The following is a 24,201-nucleotide window of genomic DNA, read 5'->3' as shown; positions in this document are numbered from 1 at the left end:
TCACCCTCTCCCGCCCCACGCACCTTCCCAAGATCCACCTCCCCTCTGGGGGACACAGAGATGAGGTCAGGGCAGCCCAGCCCCCAAGCCCACAGGCAGGCAGAGGCCGCCAGGCGCCCTCCATGACAAGGGCCTGGGTACACCTTCTCCCCACTTGCCACGTGTCCTTTCTCCTTTCCTTTAAGACCACTTTTTTTTAGCTAAATAGACTCCTCGGCCCCAGCGGCACTGCCCTTACCTGATGGTGGCGCTGCCCCCGGTCAGGCCCAGTGACTGCAGTGTCATGCCCCGCAGGGCGGCTTCACCTGTCACCTGCAGGAGGAGCAGCCAGGACAGGTGGGCCTCACACCGGGACCCCAGAGCCCAGGGAAGCCCTCTGGGCTCTGGCTCCAGGCACCACATCACCTCCGGGCACCGGCACCACCAGGACCACAGGCCACATGCCCTCTCCGGCCTCCATCCTACCCACCCCCCACAGCTGGCGCCTGCCAGTCCACACCCTCCACAAGGCCCTGCTGCCCATGCCTGACCGTGTCTCCCCCAGTTTGGTCTCTGCAGCTGGGACCCAAGCTCACTGAGGCCTGGGCTGGCAGAGCTGGGCTGCAAGGAGGAGGCCCTGGTGCCAGGACCCACCGCCAGGAGCAGGAGAGGCAGGAATGTGCTGTCACCCACGGGGGCGATTCCTGGTGCTCGGCTCGGGGTGGGCAGGGCTCGGGCCTGGGTGGCCACGTCCCACACGCTAACTCTGATCTGTGAGGAAGGGGTGGAGAAGCTGCCTCTAGCAAGGGCACAGTCAAGGGCCCAGCACAAAAGCCAAAGGGTGTAAGGGTCCCTGGGGGCCACAGCCTCAGGCCAGTGCTGGGCCTGGGTCCTGAGCTCCGTGGCTCATCCCCTTGAGGGAGGACGTAGATCTGAGCCTCCCCGTCACAGCCCCTGCCAGGGAGCTTCCAACTGCGGATAAATGGGGGGAGCGTCCTGGCCCCCCAGGGCCCCTCCGGGCCAGTGCCCCCCCCCCACCCCAGCAAAGGGCACTCAGCCAGGGTGGAAACAAAAGGCTCCTGTGAGGCCAGGGACGAGCGCTAGGAGGGTCCCGCGACGGCGGGCTTTGCTTGCACCACGCCACACTTGGTTTTGAAAATGATCAAAACACCGAGCAAAGCAAATATTTATTAAATGAAACCACTTTTGTGACTCTTGGGCTTTGAGAGAAGCTGAAAAAACAAACAGGGCGCCGAGGGAGGTTTCGGGGCAGTCCGGGCTCCAAGGGCCGGCCACTCCCTCTTTTTCCATGAAACACGTGGTGCTTTCAAGAGCCCCGAGTCTCCTGCCACTGCCCTGGAGACGGAGCAGGGCTGCGGGAGAGCAGATTTTCCAGTTGGAAAGTGGGCTGAGAGTGAGCGGGGACTGGGTGAGCAAGAGCGGGCCGCCTACCTCATCCCTCGTGTACACGCAGACTGGGGTGGCCCCGCCGGGGTGCTGCAGGCACTCCCTGGGAGGAGAGGAAAGAAATCATCAGGTACCCCAGGGCACCCCAGCCAGTGCCACAGAGGCCCTGGGGCAGGAGACTCGGAACGCAAAGGTGTGGGGCCCTCACCCAGCGCCCACCCAGGACAGCGTCTCAGGCCCAGGCCCAGGCCACAGACCTCAGCCCCACTGCACCCCACAACCACCGGGAGGAGGCACCTGACAGCCGGGGGCGCTCCCAAGGACCCTGGCCTGCGGTGCGTGGCCTGGGGGCTCCCCCCACCTCCAGTCTGGCAGGATGTGGAGCTGCCGGCGGGGCCCAGGGGCCACATGGGAGGGGCGAGCAGCGCTGGCTCCGGAATGCAGCTCTTGGACACCTGTACTCAAGAAGCCTGAGAGTGAGGGTACCAACGTCTGGGCTTTCATCTTAAGCCGCCCACTAAGAGGAGGCGTCTCTGTCTCCACTGCCTGCTGTCCTCCTTCAATGTCTACGCCTGATGTCACCAAAGCATGGAGGGAGGGGCGCTGCACTCCGCTCACGCCTGCTTGCCTGGCGCCGGGGAGGCCGTGCTTATAAGTCCATGTCGGACTCTGCCACCAGTGCCTTTCTGAGCCTCACCCTCCAGGAGGCACAGCTGGGCCCACGCATGGGTGGGCATGCATACGCCTCCCACACATGCCTGATGTGCACAGCAGCCCGGGAGACGGGCCCATGCCGCCACATCCAGCCCCAGAGCATGTGAACTGCTGGTGGCACCTGCTGCATGAGGCGGGCTTGCCTCTGCGTTTCCAACTCCCCACCGTGAAATCCTCCCCACTGAGAAAAACAAAAGCCCATCTCAGGCCTTCCTTGCAGATGCCCCTGATCAGTCCCTCTCCAGGGAGGGGAATCCGAGAGGAGGGGGAAGATGGCCAGAGCCTAGGCAAAGGGGAGGCCAGGGCCGGCCTCAGGTCATGCAGGTGCCCTGCCAGGCCCTATGGCCAGTGTGCCTTGCAAGGGCTCAGGTGGGACAGGAAGACAGGCTGAGCTGGTGACCAGAACACAGGGGATAAAGATTAAGTAAGAGCTGGGCTGGAAACTGCTTGCAGCAACACCCCGGGATGGGGGGTACTGGGAGGGTCAGAAGACAAGGTGCCGCAGTGGCCGGGTCGAAACACACATGCACATCCATGCACAGAGCGGGATGCTGGGACAGGAACTCTCGGCCTCCGCCTGAACCCACCTGTGTGCTTACAGGGCCGCAGGGGTCCACTGTGCACTCACCATGCCCCCGACCCTGGCATCTGCTGACCTACTTGAAAGAGGAGGACTCAGCCGGGCGCGGTGGCTCACACCTGTAATCCCAGCACTTTGGGGGGCTGAGGAGGGCGGATCACGAGGTCAGGAGATCGAGACCATCCTGGCTAACACAGTGAAACCCCGTCTCTACTAAAAATACAAAAAATTAGCCAGGCGTGGTGGCGGGCACCTGTAGTCCCAGCTACTCGGGAGGCTGAGGCAGGAGAATGGCGTGAACCCGGGAGGCGGAGCTTGCAGTGAGCCGAGATCCCGCCACTGCACTACGGCCTGGGCGACAGAGCGAGACTCCGTCTCAAACAAACACAAAACAAAACAAAAAAAAGGGCAGGACTCGCCTCTGTGAAATGAGAACAGACCAAGCAGAAAAGCCCGAGGAGCCACACCCAGGACAGGCCCAGCCCCGCCACCTGGGGACTCGGCCACGTGCGTGGGTTTGATGTGTTTTCTTTTGTTTCGTGGCCTCTATTTTTCACGTCCTCACTCCTGGGGGAGGGGGATCCCTTTCCCACCCAGGCCCTGATTCTGACAGCCTGGTCTGCCTGCAGAGACCCCACGGGGCCGTGGACTTAGCCCCGTGGTCTCCCTGGGTCCACGGCCTACAATGGAGCCCCTTCCCCAAGGGCCTCTAGCCTGTGGAGCTCGTGCATACCACACACACGGCGGGTGTCCTCTGTGCACAGGCTGGGACACACTCGCTGAGCTCCCGTCCCACAAAGCAGCCAACAAAGGGCCTTGGATTTGCCTTCCCTCCAAATGGCTGGAGACTCGGCCCAGAGGCCCTGAGACCCAGGGCTCAGGAAAACACAAGGCCTCAAAATGCGCCAGAGCAGAACCTGGACAGAGGCAGAGAGAGGCCTCAAGGAAGCACAGCCCCCAGGGCCAGGAAGGGGGACAGGGAGGGCCCAGGGTCCCCACTCCCCAGCATGACACAGATGGCCAGGGGCCCGGAGATGGTCATGAGGCCGCTTATCTGTGGCTGGGGAGCCCTGGGCTGAGTGGTGGCCAGAGTCCCAACTCGCAGTCCTTCCCCGGCACTGACCGCCAGCTTGGGGACCTCAAATCACAAACAGGGACAGAGCACAGCAGCGTGACATCAAACGCCAGCCCGGCTTTGATGTGCGGCTCCTCCAGAGGGATCAGATTCCCTCCCTCATGCAGGATCTCAGGGAGGGGCGGCCGGCAATCGGTTCCAGACCTCCTGCGCCGGCCCAGTGCGCAGGACGCCAGGGCCCGGGGGAAATTCCAGCGCCCGAGGAGACACAGCCCCTACTCCCCCTCCCCCATGCAGACCTCTGCCAGTCCCAATGTCTGCAGGGGCAAGACCCAGGGCCTCCCGGGGACGCCAGGCCAAGCCAAGCCACCAGACACCATGCTCCGAAGCCAGAAACGCAAGACCGGGTGCTGTGGGGTGCTTTTGCGGGTGCCTGCTCGCAGCAGGGCACTGGCACACTCTCACGCACTCTCCAGCCAGCAGAGCTCCCCACCCGGCCAGGGCCAGAAGCCAGTGGGACGGCCAGGAGGGCAGACACGCCTCTGCTGCTGGCTTCGCCAGCATATTCTTTATGCACCACAAACCCCGCCCCGCTGGGGCCCCACTCGGGCAAGGCCAGGCTGTATGCTGGGGACAAGGCAGTGAGTCTAGAGCTCTCTGTGTTCATGTCCTGTCTGGGTCTGACAAAGCCAGGCACAAACACAGGTGCTGACGAGAGCCCAGGCAGCAGCATGCGCCCTGCCGGGAACAGAAGCTGTGGCTGCAGGCCAGGAGCTACTGGGCTCAGGGAGGCCCGCAGAGGGCACCACCCACCACATGACAGCCCAGCCGCCAAGCGGCTGGACAGAGCCTGGGAGAGCATGGGGCAGGCTCCGACCTTCTCAACCCAGCCAGGTCCGGACAGGGATGGACAAGGATGGACAGGGATGGACAGGGACGGGCAGGGATGGACAGGGACGGGCCCCAGAGCTCTGAGCTGGCCCGGAAGCATGCACAGACCCACCCTGAGTGTGGCCACGGGCCAGTGCTCCACCTGGCAGAGCGCTGTCCTCACCAGCAGCCCATCCCTACACCCCAGCACACCCAGAGGGCTGCAGAAATCACCCGGCTTTCCCGGAGCCGCAGCTTTACCTACAGAAGGAGGAACGGGCTGAGATGCACTCAGCCAGACCCCAAGCACTGAGTCAAGGCTGGGAGCAGAAGGCTGGGGGCCTGGGAAGAGATCCAGCCGGGGGCCGGGCACACCGGGGGCCACTCCCACCTGGGGTGCCCACACCAGCACAGCCTGGGGGCACCTCTGAGAGAGGGCAAATCCCCTCCATGGCCAAGCTCATGAATCTGACATTTACAGAAAGCCCACCCTGCTCCCTCGGTCTTCAGATGGAAAGCGGCTCAGCTGCTGTGTGAGTTCCCACGGCTCACCCTCGGCATCGTTCCAGGGCAGGTCTCGGTCACCCACAACAGTCCTGGTTCTCTTCCTGCTCCCAGCAGCTCAGCGTGGTCCATCCACACCCCTGCCTTTCACCACTGCTCCCTGGCAACCAGGTCCCTACGGGACGTGGGATTCAAACTACGGGACTCGCCCGCCTGCTCTCGTGGACTGCCCAGACGTGCCACAGTATCCCCCAAGTCACAGTATGACCTCCCGGGGCTCGTGCCTGCTGGCTCTAAACCCATGGAGAGAAACTCCTCATAGGAAACCCGTTAGCATAACAACCTGTGCCCCAGCAAAGATGCTGGTCAGAAAGGTACTCCCTTTCCTCCTCCGGGTGCCTCCAGGAGGGCCGTGTACGCCCAGGGCCCGTAGGCCATGAAATCCTCGTTTCCATCTCCTGTGTCTCCTATCACGGAAGGCACACTCCCCATCGTAAATATCCCAAACTCAGACACAGGCCCACCAGGCAGGCGGAGAGCAGTGTCCTCCAGAGCTCGGCGTGGCTGTTCACACCCCTCTGCTGGGCAGAACCTTCAGACTATAAGGAAAATGGGAAAGCTCGAAGCCAGCAGCGCGCAGCCTCTGTCTCCTGGTGCCCTCCCTGCGGCAGAGCCTGAGAAGCAGAGCAGAGAGCGGCCAGTCCACGAGGACCCGGCCCAGACCAAGATGCTCCAAGTGCACCATACATGCAGGTCTCAAGGACTTTGCACAACAAGAGCATGAGACGGCTCACTTTTCTACTGACTACGTGTCCAGGAAGTCGTATTCTGGGTATACTGAGTTAACTACGCATATTACTAAAATTAATGACACCTGTTTTTATTTCTTCTTTAATGAGGTTACAAGAAAAACCGAGTCATTGGCCGGGTGCGGTGGCTCACGCCCGTAATCCCAGCACTTTGGGAGGCCGAGGCGGGCTGATCACCTGCGGTCTGGAGTTCGAGACCAGCCTCGCCAACATGGTGAAACCCTGTCTCTACTAAAAAAATACAAAAATTAGCCAGGCGTGATGGCGTGCGCCAGTAATCCCAGCTACTCAGGTGGCTGAGGCAGGAGAATTGCTTGAACCCGGGAGGCAGAGGTTGCAGTGAGCCAAGATCGCACCACTGCACTCCAGCCTGGGTGAAAGAAAAGAAAATGTGAGTCACCTCCGTGGCCGACGTGTGGCTCGCTGGTATCCCTAAGGCCCCTGCTGCTCGAGACGCTGGTCAGGCCAGGGCTGCGTGCTACAGTGACACCCTCACGGTGGAGCTGCGACGTTTCAAACACGTGGCGGTGTCCATCCAAGGAAATCACCCAGGGGTCCCCAAATTCACAAAGCAGGCTCTGTCCCAGGGCAACTCCTGGGCAGGCTACAGGCCTGCAGCCCCCAGCCTCAGAACGCCCCCTCCAAGCACAGCGCTTACACTGTCCCTGGACTCAGACCTCCTCCGAAACACAGGAAGGGAGAAACATCAGCTTCCCGCTTGTCCCACTCTGCGGACACTTGGAGTTCCCGAGGCCTCCCCAAGCCTCCTGGGTCAGTGCAGGGACACTAGGCACTAGAGAGCCTCCCTCCCTCATGCAGACCTGCTGGGGACCAGCTCCCAGCACAGAGCCCACCAGGCACTCCGCCCTCACCGTGGGGCTGGCAACACCACCCACCACGAAACCTTGTCCACATCCTGCTCCGTGGTTAGCAAACTCCAGCTTCTGGGACAAAGCTTGGGTCTGAGCTTTTAGAAATTTACTTATTTATTGTTTATTTATTTCTGAGACAGAGTCTTGCTCTGTCACCCAGGCCAGAATGCAGTGGTGTGAGCTCGGCTCACTGCCACCTCCACCTCCTGGGTTCAGTAATTCTCCTGCCTCAGCCTCCCAAGTAGCTGGGATTACAGGCACCTACCACCACACCCAGCTAATTTTTGTATTTTTAGTAAGAGACGGGGTTTCACCATGTTGGTCAGGCTGGTCTCAAACTCCTGACCTCAGGTGATCTGCCTGCCTCAGCCTCCCAAAGTGCTGGGATTACAGGTGAGAGCCGCCATGCCCGGCCTGGAGATGAAATGTGAAGAAGCCCTATCTTCAATTCCACCTCTGGAATTTAGCCCACGGGAGGAGCTGGGGTGGGTGACCAGGTGCAAAGGCCTCTGGCTGCACACTCTGCTGCAGCCCTGCCCGGATGCCCTGAGACACAGCCAGATGCCCCGCAACACCCACATGACACCCACACGACACAAGAGCATGGCTGTGAGGAGTGACAGGTGCGGGACCCTTCAGGAAGATGTCCATAGCATATTCACCAGCAACAAGAGTCAGCCACAAATCACTCTCCACCACAGGTGTGAGTGTTCATCAAATGAGGTGTACGTGCAGACACACCCGCAGACAGACCCACACTGCCACACAGACCAGGGCTGCGGGCTGGGGGCTCCGGGCTTCACCACCAACGGCCCCACCGCCTCTTGCTGTCCCTGGTTTCTCGAAAGAGCTGCCCCACTTGCTCCTGGTTTTTTTTTTTTTTTCGAGACGGAGTCCTGCTTTGTCACCCAGGCTGGAGTGCAGTGGCGCAATCTCAGCTCATTACAACCTCTGCCTCCCAGGTTCAAGTGATTCTCCTGCCTCCTGAGTAGCTGGGACTACAAGCATGAGCCATTGTGCCCAGCTAATTTTTATATTTTTAGTAGAGATGGGTTTTCACCATGTTGGCCAGGCTGGTCTCAAACTCCTGACCTCAGGTAACCCACCCACGTCGGCCTTCCAAAGGGCTGGAATTACAGGCGTGAGCCACCATGCCCAGCCACTCCTGTTTTTTTTTTTTTTTTGAGACGGAGTCTCGCTCTGTTGCCCAGGCTGGAGCGCAATCTCGGCTCACTGCAACCTCCGCCTCCTGGGTTCAAGCAATTCTTCTGCCTCAGCCTCCTGAGTAGCTGGGACTACAGGCACCCACCACCACATCCGGCTAATTTTTGTATTTTTAGTAGAGATGGAGTTTTGCCATATTGGCCAGGCTGGTCTTGAACTCCTGACCTCATGATCCACCCGCCTCAGCCTCCCAAAGTGCTGCGATTACAGGTGTGAGCCAGCGTGCCCAGCCTTGTTGTTTCTTTTTATTGTTTTTTGGTTTTTTTGAGACGGAGTTTTGCTCATCGCCCAGGCTGGAGTGCAATGGTGTGATCTCGGCTCACTGCAACCTCCTCCAAAGCGCCCAAACCCACCCCCACAGCCACCTCCAAAGCCACCACCAAAGCCACCACCAAAGCCACCTGCAGAACCCACCACGCCTGGCCACGCCTGTTGTTTCTTAAACTAAGTTTCACAAGAGGTTTACAAAGTCTGTTGAAGAGGCTTATGCTACCACAATGCCAGCCCTACCTCTCCAGACACCCTCGGCCCCTCAACAGTGGCAGCCCCGGGCCACTCTGGGCCATTTCCTCACGTCCATCCCCATCTGAGGACTGACAGCACAGCCAAGGAAGACGGCCCTCACCAAGCACCCGTGCTCGTGGGAGCACTGGATTCTGTTCACTCCCGGGGGCACCGCCCGGCCCAGGGGCATTTCCTTCCAGACATTCAACTTTCCTGACTTCTGTTCCCCACGCTGTTTGGTTTTCTTCTTGCCCTCTGCCACTCTCGTCTCAGGAAGCAGCACAGAGCCAGGGCGCCAGGATCCCTGCTCCTCACCCAGTGCCCACATAGCACCTGGGGCTGTCTGCCTCCCTGCCTGGCGCCACTCCTGGCTCGGATCCTGCTCACCCCTGCCCACGGCTTCGCTTTGCTCTTAGGCTCTGTCACCTCCTGGCTTGGGTCCCGCTCACCCCTGCCCGTGGCTTCGGCTTTGCTCTTAGGCTCCGTCACTGTTGTCTGAGTTGCATTTTGGGAGGAAGAATCCCGTGCTTGTGCCTAACCCGCTGCCATCCCCAGGGGCCTCCATTCACCCCGACAGCCGCTGGGGTGGCTTCCATCCCCATGACTGCTGAGACCCAACTTGCAGACCTCAGTGCCCTCACCCGTGAATGCAACACCCGTGCCATGCAGCACAGCACTACTGTCAGACGGGAGCAGGCCCAGCCCTGGGGCCACCGAGCGCGCCCGACGCACAGGCACCTTCCCAGCGCCCAATGCACGGTCACCTTCCCACAGGCCCTGCACTCGGTCCTCAAGACATGAACTCACCCCATCCACACACCAGCCGGGGCACAAGTGAGGAAACCGAGGCCCGGGGAGGGCGAGAACCCCCCGGCTCACAGCAAACCCCAGCCCCAGGTCCCTTCCATTCTGCTGAGCCTTTTAGTGTGGACAGAGACTTCCAGCCAACAATGAAAAGACCCAAATTGACAAAGCACCCATTTTTGCACATTCAGGAACAACATTTAAACCATTAACCGACAGAAACTGATACACATCAATTACTTATTTTTATTTATTTATTTTTTTTTTGAGACAGAGTCTCGTTCTGTCTCCCGGGCTGGAGTGCAGCGGTGCGATCTCAGCTCACTGCAACCTCTACCTCCAGGGCTCAAGTGACCCTCCCACCTCAGCCTCCAGTGTAGCTGGGACCACAGGCACGCACCACCATGCACCATGCCTGGCCTAACATTTCTATTTTTTGTAGAGAAGGGGTTTCGCTATGTTGCCGAGGCTGGTGTCGAACTCATGAGCTCAAGCGATCTGCCAGCCTCGGGCTCCCGAAGTGCTGGGATTACAGGTGTCAGCCACTGTGCCCAACCAGCAATTACTATTAGGAAGATTTTCTGGTGGGGCACAGGAGCTCACGCCTGTAATCCCAACACTTTGGGAGGCTGACATGGGAGGATCACTTGAGCCCATGGGTTCAAGAGCAGCCTAGGCGACCAACATAGTGAGACCCTGCCTCTTAAAAAAAAGAGACCTTATGATCCCATCCAGGGGAATCAAGCATGGGGAGCCCTGCCCCCAGCACCGAACGTCTCCCCTCTCGGTGCTCACCAGGCCCCTACAGGACAGAAGCACATTCCTGCTCTTCTAGGAGGGCAAGGCTGGGCCGCTGGGCCCAGGAAGCTCAGAACGATGAGCTGTGACCAGCCATCCCGGAGGCTGCTGCTCATGAACCGGCAGCCCACACACCCCTCCTCTACTAAGGACTGCAAAGCGCCAAGAGGCACCACAGGCCAGCACAGAGCTTGGGTGTCCAGCTCTGAACCAGACCCAGTAACCACAGCAGCTTCCCCACCAAACAGGGTAGGGAAGAGCCCTCAGCCCACGGATGCTCACCTGGTCTGTGCAAAATGGCTGAGAAGCTCCCAGAGGGTCTGGCCTGAACAGAAAGAGTCCTGCAACCTTGAGCCATCGTCCAGCTGCAAAGCGATGCGAACCTAGAGGGTATAAGACATGAGAAACTTCCTTAGGAAGAAAAGCAACCATTCCATCTAAACCCCAGACTGATTCTCCAGACACAGAGGGTGACTGCCCCACCCCAGCCTCCGGGGAGAGGCTGACCCCCACGGAGAAGGCTGCCTTCCTGTGTACTCTGGAGTGAGGGCCACGGATGCTCCCCAACAGGGCTGCACCAGCATGTGTGTGCAGGTGTGTGTGCGGGTGTGCGTGTCGGTGTGTGCGGGTGTGTGTGGGGGTGTGTGCATGTTGGTGTGTGGGTGTGTGCAGGTACGTGTGCGGGTTACGTGAAGGCGCCACAGGAGTGATCTGTGTTGGAGACAGTCCTCGTGTCCCAGTGGGGGCTTCAAAAGATTGCAGCTCCACTGAACCTGACAGCAGCCTCAGGAGAGACTCTGAGCTAAGCTGCTCCTAGATTCCTGACCCTCAGAAGCCACATGAGATGGTAAATGTTTGCTGCTCTTTTTTTTTTTTTTTTTGAGACAAAGTCTCACTCTGTCGCCCAAGCTGGAGTGCAGTGGCAGCACAATCTCGGCTCACTGCAAGCTCCCCCTCCTGGGTTCACGCCATTCTCCTGCCTCAGCCTCCTGAGTAGCTGGGACTATAGGCACCCGCCACCACCCACGGCTAATTTTTGTATTTTTAGTAGAGACGGGGTTTCATTATGTTGGCCAGGCTGGTCCCAAACTCCTGACCTCAGGTGATCTGCCCGCCTCGGCCTCCCAAAGTGCTGGGATTACAGGCTGCCCTTGAGGCATCCATGCAGCGCTTTGGGCTCTAACATTCTGGGCAATTCTATGAGCAGGTGGTCAGGCTGGTGGGTGAATGCTGCTGACACCCTGAGCCAGGGAAGGCACAACTGACCCCAGAAAGAAAGAAAAACTTCCACATGAAGAATGATGTGCGCTGGGTGCAGAGGCTCATGCCTGCAATCCTTTGGGAGGACTTTGGGAGGCCGAGGCAGGTAGATCACGAGGTCAGCAGTTCCAGACCAGCGGGCCAACATGGTGAAACCCTGCCTCTACTAAAAATACAAAAATTAGCCAGGCACGGTGGCGGGCACCTGTAATGCCAGCTACTCGAAAGGCTGAGGCCGGAGAATCACTTGAGCCCAGGCGGCAGAGGTTGCAGTGAGCCAAGATTGTGCCATTGCACTCCAGCCTGGGTGACAGAGCAAGACTCTGTTTCAAAAAAAAACAAAAACAAAAACAGGCGCGGGTGGATCACGAGGTCAGGAGATCGAGACCATCCTGGCTAACACAGTGACACCCTGTCTCTACTAAAAATACAAAAAAATAAGCCGGGCGTGGTGGTGGGCACCTGTAGTCCCAGCTACTCGGGAGGCTGAGGCAGGAGAATGGCGTGAACCCAGGAGGCGGAGCTCGAAGTGAGCCAAGATTGCGCCACTGCACTCCAGCCTGGGCGACAGAGCGAGACTCTGTCTCAAAAAAAAAAAAAAACATGAGATGCTCATTTTCAGTCGCTAGTTATCAAAAAACAGGAAGCTGTTTGGGCCCAACCCAGGGAAAGCAGAACTGGTGCTAAGACTCATGTCCCTCCTTCCCCAGCACCCCCCACTGTCCCCTGTCCCCCGTCCCCCGTCCCTGGCCAGCTGAACGATCTTGTGCCCCACACAGTCAGCCTCCCCCAGAGCACCGCCCACCATGTTCTCAGGCCCCTCACGGCTCCGGGAAGCAGGCACCATCTCCAGCCTGGCATTGTTGGGCAGGTTGGCAAATCTCCACTGGAGAGAAAGGTCGAGCACGCTCCTCTGAAACCTGCAAGACAGACCAGAGCACACTTGCTGCCCTGCAGAGCCTGACGCGCCCCGCCATCCACGTCCCGCTGTCCACGTCCTATGGCAGCTCCCCAACAGCGGGACGTCATAACCTGCAGAGGCATAAGGCGGGTCCCCGATCACATGGGGCCTCCTGCAAGCAGAAGGGAGCAGGGAAAAGGGAGACGTGGGCCTCGGGCCACGCCGAGGGGGCTGCTCCTTCAGAGTCTGGGGTGCTGACAGCCCCAGTGCAGACGCTCGGAAAACAGAGAGAACGACAGGGGCGTGAACACTGCTGCACTCGCGGAAGCTGGGGTGTCACAGACCCCGGCCGTCACAGCTGGAGCCGCCAGAGAAAACCTGACTGCCCAGGCGCGGTGGCTCACGCCTGTAATCCCAGCACTTTGGGAGGCTGAGGCGGGTGGATCACCTGAGGTTCAGGAGTTTGAGACAAGCCTGACCAACATGGTGAAACCCTGTCTCTACTAAAAATACAAAAAAATAAGCTGGGCATGGTGGCTCAGGCCTGTAGTCCCAGCTACTCGGGAGGCTGAGGCAGGAGAATTGCTTGAACCCGGGAGGCAGAGGCTACAGTGAGCCGAGATCGTGCCACTGCACTCCAGCCTGGGTGACAAGAGCAAAACTCTGTGAAAGAAGAAAGAAAAGAAAAAAAAGAAAGAAAGGAAAGAAAGGAAGAAAGAAAGAGAAAAGAGGAAGAAAGGAAGAGAAAGAAAGAGAGAAGAAAGAAAGGAAAGAAAAAGAAAAGAAAGAAAGAAAAAGAAAAGAAAGAAAGAAGAATAGAAAAAAGAAAAGAAAAAAGAAAAAAGAAATCTGAATATACTCAAAGTGGTTGGCCTCACTTTGGAAATGCAAGCTGCTGTTGGAGACAACTAGTGAAGAGAGTTCAGACAGCCCAGGGGCATCTGGAAGAATTAAGAGACAACAAACTTTGCTATCCATCTTCAACACTGGCCAGAAAAGTGACTCTGCAAATTGCCACATGAAATATCTACAGCAAGACAGGATAGCAGATCGGGGGATCCCGAGGGCAGGCGGGCTGGGAACGTTGGAGCGGAGGGCACTGTTCATGCATGGGGCTGCATTCCTCTGCACTGCCTGCACTTTGTAAGCAAGTGGTACCATTAGCAGAGGAAAAGGAGACCTGAAAACATGGCTATGGCGTTGCAGGACCGGACCTGCCTCAAAATTGCACTCACTGGCTCGCACCAGACACCACCACACAGACCACGGGCAGGTGAACAGTCAGAAGTAACAATGCACCGGGCACGGTGGCTCATGCCTGTAATCCCAGCAATTTGGGAGGCCGAGATGGGCGGATCACTTGAGGTCAAGAGTTTGAGAGCAGTCTGGCCAATGTGGTGAAACTCCGTCTCTACCAAAAATACAAAAATCAGCCAGGCGTGGTGGCGCAAGCCTGTAGTCCCAGCTACTCGGGAGGCTGAGGTGGGAGAAGTGCTTCAACCCGGGAGGCGGAGGTTGCAGTGTGCCAAGATTGCGCCATTGCACTCCAGCCTGGGCGACAGAGCGAGACTCCGTCTCAAACCAAACAAACAAACAAAAGAAAGAAATAAAAATGAGGCCAGGTGCAGTGGCTCACGCCTATCATCCCAGCACTTTGGGAGGCCAAGATGGGCGGATCACTTGAGGTCAGGAGTTTGAGATCAGCCTGGTCAACATGGTGAAACCCCATCTCTACTAAAAATACAGAAACTAGCCGGGTGTGTTGGCGGGTGCCTGTAATTCCAGCTACTCAAGATGCTGAGGCACGATAATCGCTTGAACCCAGGAGGCAGAGGTTGCAGTGAGCTGAGATCATGCCACCGCACTCCAGCCTAGGTGACAGAGCAAGACTCTGTTTCAAAAAAATGGCCAGGCACAGTGACTCATGCCTGCAATCCCAACACTTTGGAAGACCAAGGCGGGTGGATCACCTGAGGTCAGGAGTTGAAGACCAGCCTGAACAACATGGTGAAACCCCGTCTCTACTAATAATACAAAAATTAGCTGGGCATGATGGCGCATGCCTGTAATCCCAGCTACTCGGGAGGCTGAGGCAGGAGAATCACTTGAACCTGGAAGATGGAGGTTGCAGTGAGCCGAGATAGCACCACTGTACTACTGCCTGTGTGACAAGCGAGACTCCATCTCAAAAAATAATGAAATAAAAATGAAACCCTAAGCCCCCCCAACCAACTGAACTGTCCTCCTCTTGGCCCAGAGGACCCCAGAAACCTTGAAAGCTGAGTTCCTGGCCATGGCTGGGTGGGAGATCAGACACACCTGCAGGCTCTCTTCCCTAAGGGATAAACAGAAAGCAGCCCTTTCCAAAGACTCTTGGGCTGGTATCTGACGTCAGCCAACCTCCCGCCAGGCCCTTCTCTCTTGCGGTTTCTTCAAAACAACCCACAGGTATTTCTTCCTGATAAGAAACCACCAACCATGGAGTGATTCTGGCACAGTCAGGGTTTTTGTGGCACAGTCTTCATGTCCTCTGATTTGCCATTTATTTATTTATTTACTTTTTTTGTAGAGACGGGGTCTCACTATGTTCCCCAGGCAAATCTGGAATTCCTGGGCTCAGGTAATTCTCCGCCTCGGGCTCCCAAAGTGCTGGGATTACAGGCATGAGCCACTTCGCCCAGCCTGCTTCACCTCTGACTTCAGAGGCCAAAAATTCCACCCTCAGGTCATGCTGGCACTGCCATTTTTTGAACACAGGACCCGTGAAGAGGCAGGAAGCTCAATTGTGTGCACAGTTCTCCTTTCGTGAATACTCATCATCCTCCTACAGCATATTAAGTACATCTGTATCAGCCACCCCATTCGGTGTAAATCCCTGTCTTATTCTTCCCTCTCTTGAAGTGTCTGTTTCCGGCTTCTGGCTGGAGGCTACACTTCCCAGCCTGTTAGAATGGCCACCCTGCAAGCTGCAACCAGTTATGAGAAATAAAGCCCTCCTTTCCAAACATATGAACCTCATTCTTCAGTTGGCAAGAGAGACTGGAGAACAATGGAGTGAAGGTCTGGGGCAGAAAGCCCAAGACCACCTGGCACTCAGAGCACAGGTCCTGGGATTCTCACGCAGTCCAGACACAAGGTAGAAGACTGGAATGACTTGGCAGGTATCACCCCTAAGAAACTCCTCCCAGGAGAGCCTCGTAAGGCAGGGTGGGCAATGCCAGGAGGGCAGGCTCCTGCCCTCTGCCCCCAGTGTTAGGACAACAGTACTGTAAAAACAGGTCTTCAAGGGCAGGTGCGGTGACTCATGTCTGTAATCCCAGTACTTTGGGAGGCCGAGGCAGGCGGATCACAAGGTCAGGAGTTCTAGACCATCCTGGCCAATGTGGTGAAACCCCGTCTCTACTAAAAATACAAAAATTAGCTGGGTGTGTTGGCGAGCACCTCTAATCTCAGCTACTCGGGAGGCTGAGGCAGGAGAATCACTTGAACCTAGGAGGTGGAGGTTGCAGTGAGCCAAGACCGTGCCACTGCACTCCAGCCTGGGCGACAAGAGTGAAACCGTGTCTCAAAAAAAAAAAACAAAAAACAAAACCCACACCAGAAAACAGGTCTTTAAAGTGAAAAGCTTCACGTGTGGGATAGACACGCACATCGTACCCACATGAGGGCTCTGACCCTTCTGCTGTCTCAGACTCCTTGAGAGTCTGGCAGAAGCCCTCTCTTGGGAACAATATCCCCACACAGAAGCGTGCGTGTAATTCCAGGGGCTGTGAGACTGCAGGGATCCACCACAGTTTTCAAGGCATCCTGTTTCTCCATGGCCAGCTCTTTCCCCTCAGAACCCCACTGGGAACTTATGCAACCCAATGCAATAAAACCTACAGGGGGTTGAACGGTGGCCCCCCCCAAAAAAGATAGGTCAATGTCCTCACCCCCAGGACCTCTGAACAGGAACCCTCTTACTGGGGATCCTGGTCTTTGGAGATGTAATGATAAATCGTTCTAGATTATCCAAGTGGACCCTAAATCCAATGACAAGGGTCTTCCTGAGACACAGAGAAAACAGGAAAAGGCCACAAGAAATCGGAGGCAGAGGGCAATGCGGCCACAAGCCACGGGACGCCTGAAGCCATTAGAAGCTAGAAGAGGCAGGAGAGATTCTCCCTTAGGGCATTTGGAGAGAGTGTGGCCCTGCCAAGGCCTTGGGTCTCCAGAGCTGGGAGGGAATATATGACTATTTAAAACCACCTGGGGGCTTTTCCAAGTGAGAGCCAGTATGTTCAGGGGGCAGGGGCACAGATATACTCAGCCCCTGCTGCTGAGCTGGAGCAAACTCACTTCAGATCATATTCACAGGGGTTGAAGTCCTGCCGCCGGCACGTGTCCTCCAGAACCTGGGGGTGAGATGAAAGGATGGTGAACTGCTGAGTGCGCAGGGCTGGCGGGCACAGTGGGCCAGGTCAGCCAAGGGCACTCAGCTTCCTGGTGAGCCAGGTGGCTCTGCCCAGGCAAAACCAAGCACAAGACCACACTACTGACGGTCCCCGCAACAGGTGCAGGCTCTCACCTGCAAATTCTGTCCACTCTCCCTCCCTTCCTCACCATCCCCTCAGTTTTGTAGGAAAGCTCCACTCAGAGTTCCCCTGCAGTACAGCAACACGGGCATCTTCCTGACACACACCCTGGGCTCTCCTTCAAACCCTGTAGTTCTGCAACCTGCCTTAAACCTGCCCAGCACAAGCTACCCCCTGGCTCTGGCGCGGTTCTGTGCACCTGCTCCCATTGCCTGCACCGCCTCCGCCCCTCTTCTCCATAAGCCAAAGACGTGGCCTTGCACCAAGGGGTCCCGCGCAGCCTCTGCGGGAGCGCCCCGCTTCCGCACTCTGCACGCCTGGCACCAACAGCCTCCTGGCTGCGCCCTCCACCTGCCCAGGCCTGGCGACCCCACGCAGTGGGCTGCTCCCGCAAACTCCGAGTCGTGTGCACCTTTGGGTCCTCACGGTCCCCCACGCAGCAGAGGCTCAATAAATCCTTTTTTTTTTTGAGACGGAGTCTCGCTCTGTCTCCCAGGCTGGAGTGCAGTGGCGCGATCTCGACTCAAGCTCTGCCTCTCGGGTTCACGCCATTCTCCTGCCTCAGCCTCCCGGGTAGCTGAGGCGCCCGCCACCACGCCCGGCTAAATTTTTTTGTATTTTTTTAGTACAGACGGGGTTTCACCGTTTTAGCCAGGACGGTCTCGATCTCTTGACCTCGTGATCCACCCGCCTTGGCCTCCCACAGTGCTGGGATTTACAGGCGTGAGCCACCGCGCCCAGCCAATACTTTTACATTTAATTGATTTGCGGTCACAAGGTGCCCGAGTAAAAGTGCAGTGCGTGACTCGGCAAAAATCGCTTCCAGGCCCCACGGCCCGGACTTCTGCCACCGCGCAACCCGGGCTCCCGCTCCGGGGGACGCCCCGAAATGGGAACGCGGGTCTAGGGCTCCACTCTTCCCTCTTCCCGACGCCCTCGCGAGCTGGGCTCCGCCGGGCGCCGAGTACTCGATGCGGGTGACACGCGGCGCCGTTCTACCTCACCCCGGGAAGGCTCGCCACTGCCCCGCCCCGCCCCCACTCGGGACCCCTGGGACCCCCGAGACCCCCGCGGAAACGCTGGTGCCCGCGAGCAGGGGGCGGGGCCGCCGCGCAGGAGGCCGCTCATTGGCCGCCGAGGCCCCGCCCCCGAACACCGGGACGCCGACCGCAGTGGGCGGGACCTCGGCGCAGCACCCCCCCCCCGCCCCCGCCCCCGCCCGCCTACCCGTCCGCCCCGGGCCGGCGGCCGCACCTGAAGCAGCACGGTGCTCGGCGTCACCTTCACCGTGTGGCGCCGGCCGTTCGGGGCCAGCACCGACACCGCGGAGCCTCCGCCGCCTGCCGGGGCCGCCATTTTCCGCTCACGTGACCCGCCGCCGGGCCGGCGTCAAACAACTTTATCGGCAACAGCCGGGACGCGCAGCCACGCGGCCAGGGGGCGGGGCCGCAGCGTACTTCCGGGTCCCGCAAGGCCCCGCCCTTTCCCCACCCACGGCGCCCCGGCCCCACCCTGAGGCCGCCAAAGCCCGCGCCAGACCCGGATAGCGCGGCCGACCTCTGCCCCCGGGAAGCGCGGCTTGGATGGGCTCGCCGGGGCTGGGCGCGCGGTCACCCCCAGTGAGCGGCACTGAGCCCCGGTGTCCCAGCCGTCCGCGCTCGCCCATCCTCGCTTCGTCCCTGACACGTCCCCACCTCGGTGCCCTGCTCTCCCCCGACCCTCCCGGCTTCCTCCACTCCAGCAGCTGAGACTCTTCCCTGGCCACCTGTCCCTGTGGTCAGCGTCCACCTCCTGACCTTATGGTTTGGGGCAGTCCCCCGCCCCTGTACGGATCCTCCCTGGGTGTTGGGGCTCGTGGCCCTCAGTCTAGACCTGATTTCTTTCATCCTAAAATGGGAGTGCAGTATCTGGCAGCCCTAGGGCTGCTGCGACGGTCCCTAAACCTGAGGGTAGGAAAGGTGGGAGACAGGTTTCAGAACCCTGGGGTGAGCGAACTTGAGTCTCACCGGAGCTCCTGCCGACCCACAGGCACTCAAGGACTTCCCGCACCAACCCATGCTGAGGAGGGGCTTGGTGGAAGCCTCGGAAAACACTCCCATCGCCAGCCACCGCAGCAGGGAAAGCGCCTGGCCTCACCAGCTCCAGGCTTCCAGAAGGAGCTGCCCTCCTGACTCGCAGCCGTCGAATGTGCTTAGCTCCCAGCACCTGGGCCACTCATGGACAGCACTTGCACGTGTTCCGCCCCGCCCCCGCCACCTCCATGGCTCAGCCGGGCCTGGCGCTTCTCTCTCCATGTGCCTACCTGTCTGCGGACTCCTGGCCAGGGCTCAGATGCACAGAAGCCGGTGGAAGGGGGACTGGTGCAGTTATCAGTCAATCCTCCCACAGGGCTAGGATTACACACGTGAGCCACCGCACCCGGCAGTCATTGCTGAGTCTAAGGACACCTCCTCTGCATGGGTGCCGTTGTGCCTTCCTGTCGACGACATATCCGTGTCACACACACCCACCTGTATGCTGACAAACACGGACATCTGTACATTGGAGAAACCTGGGGAAAGCCCCAGGTTAGCCACAGCCCTCCCACCCAGCCAGCCAGTCCCATGCTCTGTGCAACCTCAGGGCCTTACTGAGCCACACATCACCTGGTGGGTTTTAATTCTTTAGTGGCATTTTCGAAGAGTCTGCTCCTATTTTCCTTAGACTGTCCCACAGTCTGGATCCTTGGTTAAACGTTTGGGGCAATGATGAAGGGAGGTGACAAGTCAGCAGAAGGTGCAGGACATCAGCGTGGCCACGAGTGAGGACGTGAAGTTTAACCACTTGGTCAACTTTGGGTCTGCTAAATTACTCCATGGTCAGATTCCTCCCTTGCTCCTTGTAGAGTAATTAAGGCATGTGTGAGGTCATTCTTTGAGACCACAAATATCAAGTGTTTCCAATAACCATTTGCCCAACAGTTTTAGCATCAGTTAATGAGTAGATTCATTGTTTCACCGTAAAGCTGCAAAATCATGGCTTCCCAAGTTTATTGTTTCTTCTACATTTGTAGTCACTTTTGGTCAAGATTCCCCTTCTTTAAAAAGTTATTAAATATTCGGGAGGCTGAGGCAGGAGAATGGCATGAACCCGGGAGGCAGAGCGTGCAGTGAGATCATGCGTGCAGTGCAGATCACACGTGCAGTGCAGATCACGCCACTGTACTCCAGCCTGGGAGACGGAGCAAAACTGTGTCTCAAAAAAAAAAAAAAAAAATTAAATATGGCCAGGTGCGGTGGCTCACGCCTGTAATCCCAGCACTTTGGGAGGCTGAGTTGGGCGGATCACAAGGTCAAAAGATTGAGACCATCTTGGCCAACATGGTGAAATCCTGTCTCTACTTAAAAAAGTACAAAAATTAGCCAGGCATGGTGGCGCATGCCTGTAATCCCAGCTATTCGGGACGCTGAGGTAGGAGAATCACTTGAACCTGGGAGGTGGAGGTTGCAATGAGCCGAGATTGCACCATTGCACTCCAGCCTGGGCGACAAGAGTGAAACTCCATCTCAAAAATATATATATATATATATATGTTATTAATATGAATTCATGTATTTTTTTCATTCAGTCAGCATTCTTTTTGATGCTCAAATTGGTCCAAATTTGGCCTGTGAGACCTCCTTTAAGCTGGCTCCTATGCTTTTTTTGATAGGAGGGATGACCTTTTATCCTGATATTATTTCAAACTTAGCTGAGCAAGGTGGCTCACACCTGTAGTCTTAGCTACTCCGGTGGCCGAGGCAGGATTGCTTAAGTTCCAACCTTAGTGAACCACTATTCATGCCTATGAATAACTACTGCACCCCAGCCCGAGCAACGTACTATGATACGGTCTCAAAAAAGGAGAAGGAGAAGAAAGAAGAAGAGGGAGGAGGAAAGAAGAAAGAGAAGAAAAGTTTGCAAAAGCAGTATGAAGAATCCCTGCTGTATATGTTTTTTTTTTGGAGATGGAGTCTCCCTCTGTCGCCAGGCTGGAGTGCAGTGGTGCAATCTCAGCTCACTGCAACCTCTGCCTCCCGGGTTCAAGCGATTCTCCTGCCTCAGTCTCCCAAGTAGCTGGGACTACAGGTGCGCAGCACCACACCCAGCTAATTTTTGTTTTGTTTTGTTTTGTTTTTTGAGACAGAGTCTCGCTCTGTTGCCCAGGCTGAAGTGCAGTGGCGCAATCTCGGCTCACTGCAAGCTCCGCCTCCCGGGTTCACACCATTCTCCTGCCTTAGCCTCCCGAGTAGCTGGGACTACAGGCGCCTGCCACCATGCCCAGCTAATTTTTTGTATTTTTAGTAGAGACGGGGTTTCACTGTGTTAGCCAGGATGGTCTCAATCTCCTGACCTTGTGATCCACCCGCCTCGGCCTCCCAAGTGCTGGGATTACAGGTGTGAGCCACCATGCCCGGCCTCCTGTATATCTTTTAGCCAGATAAATCAGTGTTTACATGTCACCCCATTTGCTTTATCATATTCTCTCTCTCTCTCTCCATATACATGTAAAAACTTTCTGGCCAGGCACAGTGGCTTACACCTATAATCCCAGCACTTTGGGAGGCCGAAGTAGGAGGATCATTTGAGCCTAGGAGTTTGAGACCACCCTAGGCAACATAGTGAGACCCCAGCTCTACAAAAAATACAAAAGTTAGCTAGGCATGGGGGCATGTCCATGTAGTCCCAGCGATTTGAGAGACTGAGGCAGGAGGATCACTTGAGCCCAGGAGGTCAAGGCTGCAGTAAAGACATTGTGCACCTTCGCCACTAAATACTTCAGTTTTTCTATTTCCTAAGAATAAGGCCAGTCTCAGCCAGGTGCAGTGGCTCATGCCTGTAATCCCAGCATTTTGGGAGACCAAGGCGGGTGGATCACCTGAGGTCAGGAGTTCAAAACCAGCCTGGCCAACATGGTGAAACCCTATCTCTACAAAAAATACAAAAAGTAGCCGGGCGTGACAGCAGGTGCCTGTAATTCCAGCTACTTGGGAGGCTGAGGTGGGAGAATTGCTTGATCCTGGGAGGTGGAGGTTACAGTGAGCCAAGATCACGCCATTGCACTCCAGCCTTGGCGACAGAGTAAGACTCAGTCTCAAAAAAAAAAAAAAAAAAAAGGCCAGTCTCTTATATAGCCACCATAATTTCATACAAAATTGGGAAATCTAATGTTGGTATCATACCCTGAGTTAATCCACAGTTAATTGTCCAAGTGCGGACATCTTTCCTGCATCCTTTTGGCATTTCCATTATTCTTTGGGCACCTCCTCTCTGCCCAAGCCCTGAAGTCAGCCATTTTTCAGAGAAACCCCAATCCCTTTTACAAGGAAATGGGATTTAGAGACCAAGTTCTGGCTGCTGAGTGTGCTCATGGCTACTGGGGTGTCACTGCTTTCTGGGCCCTCTCAGGGGACACAATTAATGTGATAAATTCATCTGAATATTTCTAAGCCACACCTCAGCCTTCTCCCCCTTCTTCCCTCATTCCATATTTGTATTTGGTTGAATTCTATTAAATTGCCCTAGTTAACCTTTTTTCTTCTTTTTTTTTTTTTTTGAGATGGAGTCTCACTCTGTCACCCAGGGTGGAGTGCAGTGGCGCAATCTCAGCTCACTGCAAGCTCCGCCTCCCAGGTTCACACCATTCTCCTGCCTCGGCCTCCTGAGTAGCTGGGACTACAGGCACCGGCCACCAAGCCTGGCTAATTTTTTAAATATTTTTAGTAGAGACAGGGTTTCACCATGTTAGCCAGGATGGTCTCAATCTCTTGACCTTGTGATCCGCCTGCCTTGGCCTCCCAAAGTGCTGGGATTACAGGCGTGAGCCACCGCACCCAGACTTTTTTTGTTTTGTTTTTGATACAGAGTCTCGCTCTATTGCCCAGGCTGGAATACAGTGGCACGATTTTGGCTCAATGCAACCCCCATCTTCTGGGATCAAGCGATTCTCCTTCCTCAGCCTCCTGAATAGCTTGGATTACAGGCGCCTGCCACCATGAGCAGCTAATCTTTGTATTTTTAGTAGCAATGGGGTTTTGCTATGTTGGCCAGGCTGGTCTTAAACTCCAGACCTCAGGTGATCCTCCCACCTCGGCCTCTCAAAGTACTGGGATTATAGATAGGCATGAGCCACTGCCCCCAGCCGATCATTTTTGATCTACAAAAAAATGACAAAACCTATATGGTTCAACCTAATACCTCCTTTGTCCACAGTGAGAACCCTAATTGTCAGTAAATCAGTATATTTATTCATTTGCTTTGTTCTAAAATGCCCTCCAAATAGTTTCAGAGGTACTGCGGCAATCTTGCTATTAACGACAGATCTACTGTGGAAATTTCAAGATGCCTTTGTAGCTATTTTTGTCCTTTAGAGTATGTCCCATTAGAGAAACATAGAGTATTGTGTTCAAAAGTTATTTGAATTAATTTGCTTTTCTGTGTTAGGTTAGGTTAGTGTATTATAGGGTTCTCCAGAGAAACAGAACCAATAGGATATGCACAGATATATACAAGAGACCAGCCTGGCCAACATGGGGAAACCTCATCTCCACTGAAAACACAAAAAATAGCTGGGTGTGGTGCCGCACACCTATAGTCGCAGCTACTTGGGAGGCTGAGGCAGGAGAATCACTTGAACCCAAGAGGCGGACGTTGCAGTGAGCTGAGATCACACCACTGTATTCCAGCCTAGGTGACAGAGTGAGACTCCATCTCGAAAAAAAAAGAGGAAATGTATTATGGGAATTGGCTCAAATGATTATGGAGGCTGAGAAAGAAGTCCCATGGTCGGTTTTCTGCAAGCTTGAGACAGGAAAACCAGTGTATTATAAACCAGTGTATAACTGAATACTCAAACCAGTGTATAACTCAATACCCAAAACCAGTGTATAACTCAATACATTGGTTTATAATATAATTACAATATAATTTAATTCAATCCAAGTCTGCAGGTCTGAGAACCAGGGGAGCGAGAGGTGTAACTCCCATCCTGAAGCCCCAGAAGTGTAGGATGGGCTGCTGGTGTAAGTCCTGGAGTCCAAAAGCCTGAGAAGCAGGTTGCCCTTCTCCAGTGTCCAAGGGCAGGAGGATGGATGTCCCAGCTCAAGAAGAGAGAATGTGTCCTTCTTCCACCTTTTTGTTCTATTTGGGCCCTCGGATTGGATGATTCCTGCCTGCTGTGGTGAGGGTGGATCTTCTTTACTTGGGCCACTGATCCAAATGCTAATTTCTTCCGGAAACATCCTTGCAGACATACCCAGCCATGAGGTTTTACCAACTCTCTGGGTATCCCTTAGCCTGGTCAAGTTG

General features: G+C 56.2%; 1 protein-coding gene across 6 annotated transcripts in view; it reads right to left on the bottom strand.

Annotated features, from left to right (window-relative positions):
* The window catches only part of ASPSCR1 (ASPSCR1 tether for SLC2A4, UBX domain containing), a 42,188-nt gene extending 22,082 nt beyond the window's left edge, over nucleotides 1–20,106 (bottom strand). For 2 of the 6 annotated variants that reach the window (XM_063656347.1, XM_063656348.1), the window contains exons 1-7: nucleotides 18,130–20,106; nucleotides 16,640–16,695; nucleotides 12,206–12,320; nucleotides 10,423–10,523; nucleotides 1,432–1,489; nucleotides 634–750; nucleotides 239–312 (exon numbers count right to left, since the gene is read on the bottom strand). In XM_063656347.1, coding sequence (XP_063512417.1) covers nucleotides 239–312; nucleotides 634–750; nucleotides 1,432–1,489; nucleotides 10,423–10,523; nucleotides 12,206–12,320; nucleotides 16,640–16,695; nucleotides 18,130–18,231 — 623 coding nt within the window. In that variant the 5' untranslated portion in view covers nucleotides 18,232–20,106. Of the gene's footprint in view, nucleotides 1–238; nucleotides 313–633; nucleotides 751–1,431; nucleotides 1,490–10,422; nucleotides 10,524–12,205; nucleotides 12,321–16,639; nucleotides 16,696–17,287; nucleotides 17,968–18,129 lie in introns of those variants that run through there. The other 4 variants (XM_054457359.2, XM_054457361.2, XM_063656350.1 and 1 more) reach the window with 3 other exon arrangements.
* Between the last annotated feature and the right edge of the window lie 4,095 nt (nucleotides 20,107–24,201).

The sequence above is a fragment of the Pongo pygmaeus genome, chromosome 19 (assembly GCF_028885625.2).
Source record: "Pongo pygmaeus isolate AG05252 chromosome 19, NHGRI_mPonPyg2-v2.0_pri, whole genome shotgun sequence".
In the NCBI taxonomy this organism is placed as follows: Eukaryota; Metazoa; Chordata; class Mammalia; order Primates; family Hominidae; genus Pongo; species Pongo pygmaeus.
This window is presented reverse-complemented; position numbering and strand designations above follow the sequence as displayed.